At 37.3% G+C, this 15,516-nt stretch overlaps 1 protein-coding gene across 1 annotated transcript in view; it reads right to left on the bottom strand.

The window, feature by feature from the left end:
* The window catches only part of LOC131130824 (cGMP-inhibited 3',5'-cyclic phosphodiesterase 3A-like), a 92,819-nt gene that overhangs the window by 32,960 nt on the left and 44,343 nt on the right, over positions 1–15,516 (bottom strand). The window contains exon 2 of the mRNA XM_058074864.1: positions 3,912–3,962. Within this exon, the coding sequence (XP_057930847.1) occupies positions 3,912–3,962 (51 nt within the window). The remainder of the gene's footprint in view (positions 1–3,911; positions 3,963–15,516) is intronic.

The following is a 15,516-nucleotide window of genomic DNA, read 5'->3' as shown; positions in this document are numbered from 1 at the left end:
TGACGTGATCCAAATGAAATCAATATCATGAGATAACACGTAGCTACTCAAGGAGAGCCGTGCTTCTCATTTGGCGGATTTGAGAGTGTGTGGTTGTGTCAAAGTGTCAACTAGCATTGAAAAAGAACACAAACCAGGATCAAGTCGCTCAGGTGAGAACCCCAATGACCGTTATGGTAATGGTAATGGTAATGGTAATGGTAATGGTAATGGTAATGGTAATGGTTATTTCATTTGAACATGCATCAGATTCCAATTGAGTGCATCCCATAATGAGTTCCCAGTTCCACATGTCCAAAAGGAGTAGGAAGAAACAAAGCTTATTAAATCCTACCCCTCCATCTGCTACTTTTACAATCAGTAACTGTTACATTTGTTCACTTCCTGCTTTCCTAATATAATTTTTTTTATTAATTTTTTAATTTTTAATTTTTTTTTTATTTTCAAAATTTTCAAAATTTTCAAAATTTTCAAAATTTTTTAAATTTTCAAAATGTTTTAAATTTTATATTTTTGTCACTTACCAAAGTACTCGGTGATATGAGCATCCAATGCCATAATGTGTACCATAGTGCGTGTCAATATAGTGATATATATAGCACATCATGACTGGTTCAAGACTCTTCATCCTTGGATTTAGCAAACATCAACTGCTTGTATTGTTTCTTGAATTGGCTCATCGTTGTGCATTGTTTGATTTCCTTACTCAATCCATTCCATAGTTTGATTCCACATACTGAAATGCTATGGCTAGCATAACGTAGTCCTAGCATAGAAGTGTTTCAAATGTACTTCTTCCCTGAGATCATATTTCTCCTTTCTTGTAGAGAAGTATTGGATGACATTTTTAGCTAATTAGGTAATATTTTTAGCCTTATGCATTATTTTAGCTGTTTGAAGATGAACTATATCAGCAAGTTGAAGTATTTGTCATTTTACAAATAAGGAGTTAGTATGTTCTCTGTAGGCGGCATTATGAATTATCCTTACTGGCCTTTTTTGCAGTACATTTAGCCAGTGAAGATTGCTTTTATAGTTATTATCCCATATTTCCACACAATAAGTAAGATATGATAGAACCAGAGAGCAATAAAGAGTGTGGAGTGATTTCTGATTGAGAATAAAATTTTGCTTTGTTCAATACTGAAATATTTCTGGCCACCTTATGTTGTATATTTGTAATATGAGGTTTCCAGCTCATATTTTCATCTATTGTGATCCCCAGAAATGTATTTTCCTTCACCCTTTCGATGTCCACACCGTCTAAATATTAAAAAGTTTTGATAACTAAGACTATAAGATCCATTTAGCATGTGTTTAAAGTAACTATATTAAGCAAATCCAAGATGGCGTCTACAGAATGATCATTTTAGCACACCACTCCCTTAAATTATTAATGTCACTTTTATTCCTTTTGGTTAACTTTAACTGGGGGAGTCCTGATCAGATATTAATATTGAGCCAATATTGGGAAAAAATTTAAATAAACATCCCTCGTGGTTTGAAATTTGAGGCTGTTCCATGGCTGAATGTCGACCTATAATTAGTCCAAACATATCCCATACAGGTATGAATGCACGCTGCAAAAAATACCCTGAAAAGATTCCCTGTCTTGTCCTCGAAAAACGATAAAACGATAAAACGCTCCTTTCTCCGATAGCCTCCCAGAGTAAGACTCCAAAACGGACGTACTTTTAAGTTGAAGACAAATATTTAAAGACCTCTTTCCATACGTACTGTAACTTCAACGTCAATTCCGAAGCTAAAACATCCACCACAAGCTCTTGGATGGGATGGAAGTTTGAAAAAAAAACAAAAAAAAAAACGATGTGGTTTGGAAAATGAGGCTGCTAATGTGTGCAGCGTGTTGGACGAATACGACACGGTGGAAATCAATCAAGCCCTGGTGTGCAGCTAAAGAGGCGAGTGTGCGAGGAGGTGTCATGGCATGGGGAAACTCGAGCAGCCTCCGCGGGCCAAGAGAGCCGAGCCAAGGCCTGCAGATGGAAACGCGTGCCAACATAAGCATCGGCTTCTCAAACGTCTTGTCACTCAATGGACCGGTTCAGTGTTCCGCTGATGGACACCAGCGAGAAAATGACCAATCATTAAGAGGATGCGTCAATCAGAAGAGACGCATCACAGTGGCGGGACGATTATTGCATTCACGCACCAGAATGGGAGTGGAAGCAGGAAATTAGACGGTGCATTGATTGATTTCAAGTCATAGCAGAGTTAAGATCCCACGTCAGGAAAGGATATTTAATATGCCCTCCCACGACAACTTTGCAGGATTTTTTTTTTTTAATGCTATCTAATCTCACGCTGTCGCCATAGCCTCTATTTATTTTAGGAGCCTGTCCTTCTGATAGCACACACACACACACACACACACACACACACACACACACACACACACACACACAGCCGACATCCAAGGGCATTGTTTGTTCTCCATGTAGTCCACAGTGCTGCCCCGTGGCTCAGTGGCAGCTCAATACATCGATGCCCAAACACTCACTCGGGTCCCAAACACAGGGAACGTACCGTCAAAGTTGTGACCCTTCTCTCCGTGTGTCCTCCACAACTCCACAAGTTTTTTTTTTTCTTTTTCATAAGCTAACCAATCATGTGACATCTCACCATGTGACACCCCGACTCCCAACTGCAAATGTTTAAGGCGCCACGGAGGCCTCGGAGTGCAACTGATAAACGTGTTGGTTCGGGTGCATCAAATTTGAATGGGAAATTTAAAATTCATAATATGAATTTGGCTGGCATTCCATTTTTTTCCTAATGAACATAAAAATGTCTTTGAGGAAATCCATTGAGATTTAGGGGTGCCACCTCACACATAAACTTTTGTAAAATTTCGGAAAATCTAGTCTAATTGCCAAAAAGTTGACCTAGGGCAGGGGTGGGCAAACTACGGCCCGGGGGCCACATCCGGCCCGCCAAGTGTTTGAATACGGCCCACCCGTTCTTTCCAAAGTATTTCATTTAAACTCAACATACAACCTGGCATCATGGCCTGAGCCAACCTTTTGATGGTTCAATATTATTATTATTAAAATTTAAATTATAAAGCACTTTACATCAAATAAATGATCTCAAAGTATATATATAGCAGACTCCATGACACTTAAAATATATAGTCTGACCCCCCCATCAATTTTCTTAAATCAATGCGGCCCCCGAGTTCAAAAGTTTGCCCACCCCTGACATAGGGTCATCAAAGGGGGCCCAGACCAAAGACCAAATTTAATTAAAATAAATAAAAGTGTATATCACATTATGTAGGACTACAGTACTACTCTCAATAAATATGAGGCATCAGTAATACTGTCTACTCTATATTACTGTTGTTGATGTTATGCTTGCTCAGCTATTAGCTAACTGTCATTAGCAAACTGTAGCTAGCTAATGTTAGCTACAGTAGAGGCAATGAGCACTAAACAGTGCCTAAAATAATACATGGACAAGTGTATGTATATCACATTATGTAGGACTACAGTACTACTCTCAATAAATATGAGGCATCAGTAATACTGTCTACTCTATATTACTGTTGTTGATGTTATGTTTGCTCAGCTATTAGCTAACTGTCATTAGCAAACTGTAGCTAGCTAATGTTAGCTACAGTAGAGACAATGAGCACTAAATACCTATAAATATGACTACAAATCATTAAAATTACAAAGACAAAACCGCTAATTTGCTAGTAATATGTAATAGGAGTATTACAAAAACAGATGTATGGTGGCACCCCTAAATAATCATGGATTGGAAAAATATTTTCTATGTTTTGTTTCGACATATATTGGAACACTTTTAGTACCCAGCCATATCAAAATTCAATAATTGTGTTTTTTGATGCACCCTAGTGTTGGTGCTTCATGTGTTCTGCTCACCTGTGAACCTCGGGAGCCTCTCTTGTGGTCCCAGTCTGTGCGGGGGAGCATCTGTGAGAGACGACAAAGGCAGATGTTTTGTCAAACCACTGAGAAGCAACAACATGGAGACACCAACATAATGACAACACGCTTAAAAAGGGGGGGACATTTTACATGGTTCAACGTGTCCGAAAGGAGTAGGATCTGAATCATGTTGGATTTAGATTTCATATGCATTTATTGTTCTCCCTGTGCATGCGTGGGTTTTCTCCGGGTACTCCGGTTTCCTCCCACATTCCAAAAACATGCTAGGTTAATTAGCCACTCCAAATTGTCCATAGGTATGAATGTGAGTGTGAATGGTTGTTTGTCTATATGTGCCCTGTGATTGGCTGGCCACCAGTCCAGGGTGTACCCCGCCTCTTGCTGCCCTCTTGACAGCTGGGATAGGCTCCAGCACGCCACGCGACCCTGGTGAGGATAAGCGATAGAAAATGAATGAATGAAAGAATTAGTTTTAGTTACCAGTTACTAGTTACAAAAAAGTAACCGAGTTACCCCACTACAAAAGTAACTAGTTACTAGTTCCAAAAAAAGTAACTGAGTTACTCCACTGCAAAAGTAACTAGTTACTAGTTACAAAAAAGTAACTGAGTTACTCCACTACAAAAGTAACTAGTTACAAAAAAGTAACCAAGTTACCCCACTACAAAAGTAACTAGTTACTAGTTCCAAAAACGTAACTGAGTTACTCCACTGCAAAAGTAACTAGTTACTAGTTACAAAAAAGTAACTGAGTTACTCCACTGCAAAAGTAACTAGTTACTAGTTACAAAAAAAGTAACTGAGTTACTCCACTACAAAAGTAACTAGTTACAAAAAAGTAACCGAGTTACCCCACTACAAAAGTAACTAGTTACTTGTTCCAAAACAGTAACTGAGTTACTCCACTGCAAAAGTAACTAGTTACTAGTTTAAAAAAAGTAACTGAGTTACTCCACTACAAAAGTAACTAGTTACAAAAAAGTAACCAAGTTACCCCACTACAAAAGTAACTAATTACTAGTTACAAAAAAGTAACTGAGTTACTCCACTACAAAAGTAACTACTTACTAGTTACAAAAAAGTAACTGAGTTACTCCACTACAAAAGTAACTAGTTACAAAAAAGTAACTGAGTTACTCCACTACAAAAGTAACTACTTACTAGTTACAAAAAAGTAACTGAGTTACTCCACTACAAAAGTAACTAGTTACTAGTTACAAAAAAGTAACTGAGTTACCCTACTACAAAAGTAACTAGTTACTAGTTACAAAAAAGTAACTGAGTTACTCCACTAAAAAGGTAACTAGTTACAAAAAAAGTAAAAGTAAAAGGTTAATTGGCCACTCCAAATTGTCCATAGGTATGAATGTGAGTGTGAATGGTTGTTTGTCTATATGTGCCCTGGGATTGGCTGGCCACCAGTCCTCTCGCCGAAGACAGCTGGGATAGGCTCCAGCACCCAACGTGACCCTTGTGAGGAAAAAGCGGTAGAAAATGAAGGAAGGAAATAATTAGTTATAGTTACCAGTTACTAGTTACAAAAAAGTAACTGAGTTACTCCACTACAAAACTAACTAGTTAGTAGTTACAAAAAGTAACTGAGATACTCCACTACAAAGGTAACTAGTTCCAAAAAAAGTAAAAGTAAAAGGTTAATTGGCCACTCCAAATTGTCCATAGGTATGAATGTGAGTGTGAATGGTTGTTTGTCTATATGTGCCCTGGGATTGGCTGGCCACCAGTCCAGGGTGGACCCCGCCTCTCGCCTGAAGACAGCTGGGATAGGCTCCAGCACCCTTGCGACCCTTGTGAGGATAAGCAGTAGAAAATGAATAAATTAATATGCATTTATAATTCTCTATTTAATGAAATATTGTGGTTGTTTCACAATGAGACTCAACAAGGCCATGAAATATGTATGACGCAGAGAACGCATGAGAACGGTAGCATTCGTAAATGCAAAAATGTGCTTTTATCAGCCCCCCCCCCCCACACACACACACACACACACTTTCCACTAAGCACACTCATCTAATGCAATTTCACAGTCAGGTTTGCTTTACTTTCCTTCCCAGTCGCTGCCTCGGGGTCTGGTGGAGGCGGAGGATCTGATTACCAGCCGCTGTGTCCTCCTAAGGCCTCGCAACCCCCCCCCCCCACCACCCCCCTCCTCACCCTTCCTTCGTTCTTTCCCAAGCGTCCCCGCATGGATGCGGTGCGCTGATGCACGTCACAGAGATTTGTGGCCAGCCAACACAACACTTTGCATGTGTGTCGGCTCTGTGGCCCCAAGTCGCCTTGACAAAGCCGGCGTGCCGCTGTGACCAATCACTGCCGCGCACACACCGAAGGCAAGCGCCTCGGTATCAGCGCCAAACGGATAATTCAGGTGTAATTGAATGTGTCAGTGGTGCTTATTGAGTTGGGTCATGCTGTGGGCCAAAACATGACAAAAGCTGAGGATTTGCCTGCGAGGAGCTTTTATTGACACCCGTGTGGTTTTGTGGTCGCTGTACAACACACAGTTGCTCTTACTGCCTTGGATCAACTTGACTTTAACATTGGATGGATTAGATGAAGACCCAGATGCATTTATTAGGAAAAAGATCAATCAAAATATCCCTGCATGATTGACAAATACTTTTTTTTTATGTTTCATGCGTATAAAAGGAAGCCCGTTCTCAACATTATAACCAGCAGTGCCAAAATAACCCAATATTTGTGCATTTTGTCATTTCATGTACATGTGTACTACAACCTTAGAATGAAATGTACCAGCTATTATGTATTTGTAATAAATCATTACAAAAATCCCAATCATCAAAGAATATCTAGTACAGTGTTCCATCGCTGCGTCAAGGTTCACTTTTCCTGGACTCGCAGATTTTTTAGTACAATTTCAAGCACCGTCTATTGTCTTCTTCATCCCGATTGATTGGCAGTAGACCATTGTCAATCTCCTTCTTGTGGTCACGGTTAGCTACTAAACTAGCTAACCGTGTGACCTGCTTGCTAACCGCTAACATACTGTAAACAAAACAGTCCAACAAAGAGAAAAAGCGAACCGTGTGAGGAATATACGACAACAGAAGCAATAAGTTTTAACAAGGATACAAAAACGCTACAACCGAACGTCGCCAAGATTTGAACTTTGAGTCTGTTTAAACAAGAGAAATGTGACAAAATGTTACTTCCTGTCTGAGAAAAGTCCCAAAAGTGTATAGTGAGGGGTCCATAAAAAAATTATAATAATTGTAAAATAATATGCAGTAGCTGGCTACATCACTTATTTCACTTATTTCATTTATTGCTGGATATTTTGGGAACTTATCCCCCACGATAAACAAGGGAACACAATATATGTACATACTGTATGTATGATAAAAAAAAAAAAAACTTTTCAAATGTTCTTCTCTGTATATTTCACCTTAGATTGTCGGGTGGGAAAAACAATAAAGTTTGGAATTGAAGTAATAAACAAAACCCAGATAACGCTTTCGGTTTGAGTGCATTAAACGGTGACTAAAATTGTTGACCTTGCCCAAGACAACACAAAAAGATCAAAATGGCATAATGCAATAATTAAAAATTTGAAGTATAATACAAATAAATAACACTAATAATAATATTCCAGGACTGTTTTCTTGAAATATACATAGACCGATGTACCAGAGAAGGACACATTCCTGCCTATGAAAATGATATTTTCTGCTTCATACCTCTCATGAGATGATATTTTCTATGTAATTTGGGTCAACCCTTTAAGGAGAACTGAGCCTTAATGTAAGATGACTAATTTGATGACGCCTGCAGTTGAGCCACAGCTAATTTAAGGTTTTATTCCCTTCGCAGTAGAGGGATACTCCATCCATCCAGGACATACATACTCATTGAAAAATCTCCACGTTAACGACACCCCTATTGGGTCTCATGACGACACGCGAGGTACACACCGACATCTGAATGAGACCTAACGAGCTCTTTGCTAACTGGACTGTAAACACATCAGTGTAAATATGAGATGCACTCAGCTTTAAACATGGGGGAAGGAAGCAAACAGGTACTTGGGGAGACGGACAGGCCGAGCAGGCTGGATGGAATGGATGGTGGTTGTGTGTTTCCTTTGCAGGCAAGATTCGGTTATTTGCAAAAAAAATGCAATAAATGCAAAACATGGATAATGGCCATTCAGAACCTATCTGACAAAATGTACTGTAATTAAGGTCAAATCACCTTTAAACAAAATACAACTAAGGAAATTGCTAATTAATCCTTGCAAAGGACAGGTTCCCATCTTTTCTCGTTTTAGACACCTTTTTGAAGAAAATATTAGAATGTACAGTCCCTCAAATCATTTTTTTTTTATGTTTGGCTTTTTCTGAAACTTATTTTTGCCCAAAAATATTACACTAGCCAAAAATACCATGCTTTAGCAAGGTAGACCTTAAGAATGCCAGAATTGACATTTTGGAGGTTCTAGGTAGAGAATGCAAAAAGAGGAAATGGGAGTGAGACTAAAAAAAAAAAATGGTAATGGTTTTATTTCATTTGAACATGCATCAGATTCCAATTGAGTGCATCACATAATCAGTTCACAGTTCCACATGTCCAAAAGGAGTAGGAAGAAGCAAAGCTTATTGAATCCTAACCCTCCATCTGGTACTTTTACAATCAGTAACTGATACATTTGTTCACTTCCTGCTTTCATAATTTAATTTAATTTAATTTAATTTAATTTAATTTAATTTAATTTAATTTAATTTAATTTAATTTAATTTAATTTAATTTAATTTAATTTAATTTAATTTAATTTAATTTAATTTAATTTAATTTAATTTAATTTAATTTAATTTTATTTTATTTTATTTTATTTTATTTTATTTTATTTTATTTTTTGTCACGTACCGAAGTAGGAGGTGATATGAGCATCCAATGCCATAATGGGTACCATAGTAAGTGTCAATATAGTGATATATAGCATATGTATATATAGCACATCATGACTGGTTCAAGACTCTTCGTCAATTGTCTCATCGTTGTGCATTGTTTGAGTTCCTTACTCAATCCATATAAAGCATTTTTAAAGGCGATGGTTGAAGTTCTACTCAGAAGCTCCTTAATATCCAGCAGTGCAAAATGTAAATTTCCTAAAATTCTTGTGTGATATGCTTGGTTGGTATGTTTATGGGATTATTCTAGATGTTCCGAGGGCAGCCAAGTGGTGGGTCCACCACCATGGCTCCCAGCCACAGCCCACAGCAAGCCTCCATCTCTCCCAAGTGCAGAGCACAAACAAACGACATGAAAATATTGTTGTTTATCTTGCCCTCGCCAATAACCGGCTAAGAACCACTTCCTTCTGGGTGTCGCAGCACCCACCACGCCACAGGACCGTCATCAACTTGCTACAGAGACATTTTTTTTTTTTTTCCCAACTGTCTCGAAAGTGAGCCGGAAACTGCCTGGTCCCAAATATAGCTCCGCGCCAGATATGTGCAAGAGTTTCTTAATCATTCATTCATGATGAGCGCTTCGTTCCTTCTCCGTCTCGCTGCATCCCGCGTCCTACTTTGTTCTACATTACAGGCTTCACACCACGATGTGTGTCCACTCACATTACGAGGCGCTGCCTGAGCTTGTCTGCGTCCTGAATTGACTTCTTCTCCGCTTCAACGTCCAGCAAAGACACAATTAAAAAAAAAAAGAGTGCTGAGTTTACACTTGGGTTAATTAACAGGGTTGCGGGGATCAGTCTGCAGGATTTACAGGGTTTAAGCACTGATTGTTTACGCACCTCCTCACTGTCCAATTATAGTCGCAGTATTCTCACTGGGTCTACAAAGTAGATAGAAACACCTATGCAGATAAGAGCACACCTCACTGCCCTCAGATTCAACCCTGCCAACCTTGAAGAGACGCCATCTTTGCCTCTTTATTCCTCCTTTTGTTCTTCTATCAGCGCTCTCCGTCAGATAAGCTGACGTCTGCAGCGCTTTCCTCCGACATCAAGAAACTAGGTCAGATCCTGCAAAGTCTGGGAGTACACTAAGTCATGCACCAAGTCGTACACTAAGTCATACAATAAGTCATACACTAAGTCATACACTAAGTCATACAATAAGTCATACAATAAGTCATCAAACGACAACTGAAGATCATCCCATTCAAGGGTGTTGGGGACATGGTTTCTTGTGCATTGAGTGTTTATTCTTGATGTCGGTGGTGCAATCCTTGCACTGCTTGGTGAAGAAAACATTTGCACGTCTGGATTCCCCCAAAAATGAGATTTTATTGCTGGTTTTTGTACTTCCAATACTGGTTTAGTATGTTGGTTCAAGGTTGCTATGAAGTTAATATGAGACTCAAATCATCGTGATTGCGAATTCAAATTCAACCTAGTCAAACAGAAGCATCACAACCAGCCTGGAATGAAATGGCTTCAGGTCAAATGTCGGAAAATGGAACCTCCATATTTGCCATTCAGCATCCCCAAAATATGAAGATTTTGGGTAAAAAAAATTGTAAAATTAAATTTTTTAAAATGTTTTTTTATTAAAAAATTTGATTTTCTTCAGAAAACACATTTAAGTGGGTAATCATTTGGAAATATGGATGACATAGGTAAAATGCACATCGTACTTGCGAATTCAAATTCAAGTCAAACTGAAGCACCAGCCTGGAATGAAATTCATGGCTTCAGGTCAAATATCGGGAAATGGAACCTCCATATTTGCCATTCAGCATCCCCAAAATATGAAGATTTTGGGTAAAAAAAATTGTAAAATTTAATTTTTTATTATTTTTTTTTTATTTTTAAAAAAACATTTAAAAATTGATTTTCTTCAGAAAACACATTTAAATTGGTAATAATTTGGAAATATGGATGACATAGGTAAAATGCACATCGTACTTGCAAATTCAAATTCAACCCAGTCAAACAGAAGCATCACAACCAGCCTGGAATGAAATACATAGCTTCAGGTCAAATATCTGAAAATGGAACCTCCATATTTGCCATTCAGCATCCCCAAAATATGAAGATTTTGGGTAAAAAAAAATTAAATTTTTTTTTTTTTAATTTTTAATTTTTTTTTTAAATTAAAAAAATTGATTTCCTTCAGAAAACACATTTAAGTGGGTAATAATTTTGAAATATGAATGACATAGGTAAAATGCACATTGTACGTATACCACTGTTCAAAAAGCCCACATTTTTTTACATCAAGTCATGTGATTTCCCACTTTGGTCGGCAGTCCTTCAATGCACCATCTGTCTGTATTCCAGCTACACCCCCAGGTTGCTTAAGCGGGGTACGTGTACATACGTACGTGAATAATAATGAATAATTAAATTAGCGCTTAGCACTCACAATTAAGAGTGCACTTGAACGCCTCACGGCAAAGCAGCAAGATAATAAATGCTGGTTTTTCCTCTGTGGAAAAACATCAGCGACAACTCCGTGTTTCTGTAACATTCTGTTATTGACGACCTGCGGAAAGACATAAATTGTGGGGGGGGGGGGGGGGGCATGATCCAACAACTTGGGTATTTGGTAATGGTAATGGTAATGGTTTTATTTCATTTGAACATGCAACAGATTACAATTGAGTGCATCCCATAATCAGTTCCCAGTTCCACATGTCCAAAAGGAGTAGGAAGAAGCAAAGCTTATTAAATCCTACCCCTCCATCTGGTACTTTTACAATCACTAACCGTTACATTTTTTCACTTCCTGCTTTCCTAATATAATTGAAGTATTTTTAATTTAATTTAATTTAATTTAATTTAATTTAATTTAATTTAATTTTTTAATTTTTAAATATTTTGTCACGTACCGAAGTAGGAGGGGATATGAGCATCCAATGACATTGGAATCATACCGTAAATACATGTATGACAGTTGAATGGACAAATACAGTATTCATATTTTCTATGTTATTTGTTTATGTATTTCCTACCATGAGCCAACCCTCGCCACACATCACTTCCTAAGCGGAATAGAAAACGGATGGATAATAAAAATCTATTTTATTTATCAGTGCCTTCCAAAAATAAACATAAAATCAAACCACAGCAACACAAAATGACCAGTGCATGTCTGCAGTCTCAGCTAAAGGGCTTGAATGTGGAAAAGCTGGCGTCCATGAACGCACCACAACTTCAAACTATCATCCCCGTCCAAGTCCGGGTGACTTTCCCCCAGCAAGGCAGCAGCCTCGTCCCCTCGTTGCTATTCCTGCTGGCTAATGTTTTACAGGTTTTACCGAAGGGGGGGGGGGGGGGGGGGGGGGTCATCATGGGTCATTTGCGTCATCACTGGAAGGAACGATTAAGGTGAGGTGCCAAAGCGGGTGGGGGGGTGGGGGTGCACACCTAAAGCAGCCTTTGGCGTCTTCACTGACTGGCTGTAAAGTAAATGAGCATTAAAACGCTTGCATGCACTAATATTATTTTTATTTGTTATGTAGACCCTCCAATCTTTCCTTCACGCTTTCCTACTCCAATCGTGCTTATTATGGACTAATGTGTGACTAATGGGATGGATTAGACTTGTCTTTCCAGGGAAGGACTGCGTGTGGAACAATGCTCACTGTACGAGTCTAGCAGGCAGACCTGAAGGCCACAATGCTGCATCAAAACCTTGAAAACTGAATAAAAAAAACTGGAGTGGATAAAAAAAAACAATCTGAAAGCTCATCCATCAGGTTTCAGCATCCCAAAGATGGCCTATTATTTTTCAGTGATATTGTTTGTGCCCACAGTCATTTGTCTTGCTTATGAGCTCAGGTTGGATCAAGGAATGAGGTTCCCGGCTCCGTGCATTTAGGGGATCTGGCGGGCTAAGACCTGGCGCCCCCATCTCCGAGGAGCACGCCGTTACTATATCACGCTCCGGTCGGGATTACGGTTGGGGTCTTGCGACTGGAGGAGGGAACACAGCACTCTCGTGTTTGTTTGTTTTACAGACCAGTTGGCTTTATTGTGGACCAGCGGACGCCATGTTTGTGGCTGACCAGGACAAACTGATATCACAGGGATGACCCACAGAACACTTTATGACCCTGAAGTACACAAGAATTCTTTTTTTGTTCTTCTCATTGAGTTAGTCAAATAATTAAAAATAATAATTCATTCGCTCAACAACCTTTCTGGCAATTGTGTGGAATTAAATTAAATTAAATTAAATTAAATTAAATTAAATTAAATTAAATTAAATTAAATTAAATTAAATTAAATTAAATTAAATTAAATTAAATTAAATTAAATTAAATTAAATTAAATTAAATTAAATTAAATTAAATTAAATTAAATTAAATTAAATTAAATTAAATTAAATTAAATTAAATTAAATTAAATTAAATTAAATTAAATTAAATTAAATTAAATTAAATTAAATTAAATTAAATTAAATTAAATTAAATTAAATTAAATTAAATTAAATTAAATTAAATTAAATTAAATTAAATTAAATTAAATTAAATTAAATTAAATTAAATTAAATTAAATTAAATTAAATTAAATTAAATTAAATTGAAGTGTACCGCATGGCTGCAACCAGCAGTGCTTCAGTTTTATTCAATGAAATAATTAAGACAAGAAAACAAACACTATATGCCGTATTTTTAGGAATACAGGCCACTTTTTTTATTACTTTTTTTTGGGTTTTTTTTTTTTTAACCCAAAAAAATTCAACGCTTATGAGCTATTTTTGTCATCATGGTTACATGAGTCCAAACAAAAGTACCTTTAGTTGTACCAGGCATTAAAATGAACAAGAAAAGTGGTCTCATCATTTTTTCTCCATGACTGTATATATCAAAATATGTATTACCGTCATTGAACATGTACTTTAACTCATTCAATACCAAAAATTGATGGCGTTATATTTGTCAATACTATAAATTGTCATTTTGATGCAAGACCAGCCTCTATTGTGTTGTTTATGTCGGCGTATAGTTGAGCTGTCACAAAAACAAAAAGCTTGTTTTTCACCCATTTGTAGTTGGGAGCTGATATTTTCCTGAAACTTACCAATGTTTGACTGCTGATTACTGAAGAACACAGAAAGATAAAAAAAAAATTTCTGATGAAAGATGAGAGTCTAGTCCAGGGGTGGGCAAACTACGGCCCGGGGGCCACATCCGGCCCGCCAAGTGTTTGAATACCGTCCGTTCTTTCCAAAGTATTTAATTTAAACTCAACATACGAACTGGCATCATGGCTTGAGCCAACCTTTTGATGGTTTTATCAATTTTGTTATTTGATGTGGTCTGTTGTTTACAAAGTGCTCCTGAAAAAGGGACATAATAATAATAATAATAATAATAATAATAATAATAATAATAATAATAATAATAATAATAATAATAATAATAATAATAATAATAATAATAATAATAATAATAATAATAACATTTAAAATATTTAAATATAAAATATTTAAATATAAAATATTTAAATATAAATATAAAATAATAAATAATAATAGCAGATTGCGTGACACTTTTACAGATACAATAATACCAGGTGGACTGTTACGTGTAAAATATATAGTCTGCCCCCCCACCCCCCCGTTTTGTTAAATCAATGCGGCCCACGAGACTAGACCACCCCTGGTCTAGTCTTTCTTTTGGTAGCTTCCATGTTTATATACGTAGCCGTAGATCACAATATACTTTGTACGTTTGTACGTTGTGATTGTTTTGTGGCGACACCTAGTGGTCGCAATAATTCATTCAGTTGAGTTTCTGATGAAGGTTGAGTGATACGCAGCCTTTTGTATTGGAATAGTGTGTCTGTAAGTGATTTGTAATTATAATATATGATATGATATCACGGATTGAGGAATGTGGTATTCTAGCCAGTGAAGTTTTACTATAAAATATGGCTGTTGTACACACCGGGACGCATCCAGGTGTCATATCATAAACGCGTCTTCTTCGAGATGACATTTATTGACCAGGTACGTTTTTATTGCTGTCATATATTTCTCAAATGTTGGTTTATTACGGATTGTGTAGCTTTAGTTTGTGTCCTTGTTGGTGTCAACTTTTTGCACTTGTTAAAACTGTAAATTGTAAACATGTTATGTATTTCAATGTAACGTTGAATATGTTTGTTTGGAAGAAAGCAAAAATGAACTAAACTTTGTTGTTGTTTTTGTGAATTTAATGTTGGAAATGTGATTTATAGTAGAAAATACAGTACACCTCGGATATATCGGATTCAATTGTTCCCACTGGTTTTGTCCGATATAAGTGAAATCCGTTATATGCGTATACCGGAAAATGTCCGTTTTACGCATATATCGGATTTATATCCGGTATATGCGTAAATGGGATTTTATCCGTTATAAAAAGGCACTTCCTTGACTATGTTTCCAATGTACCTGGACGCGCAGGCAACGCTGCAAACGCTGCAAATGACGTCGTATAGCGGCCTGTCACGATTCGGCGAATCGGAGCACCACGATGTGGCCATCCGATATATGCCAGGGAAATTTCATGGAAATGCATTGGAACGGGACTGGAGATTTTGTCCGAAATAGGCGAAATCCGTTATAAAAAATCCGATATA

Source organism: Doryrhamphus excisus, chromosome 6, assembly GCF_030265055.1.
Source record: "Doryrhamphus excisus isolate RoL2022-K1 chromosome 6, RoL_Dexc_1.0, whole genome shotgun sequence".
NCBI classification, from domain to species: Eukaryota; Metazoa; Chordata; class Actinopteri; order Syngnathiformes; family Syngnathidae; genus Doryrhamphus; species Doryrhamphus excisus.
This window is presented reverse-complemented; position numbering and strand designations above follow the sequence as displayed.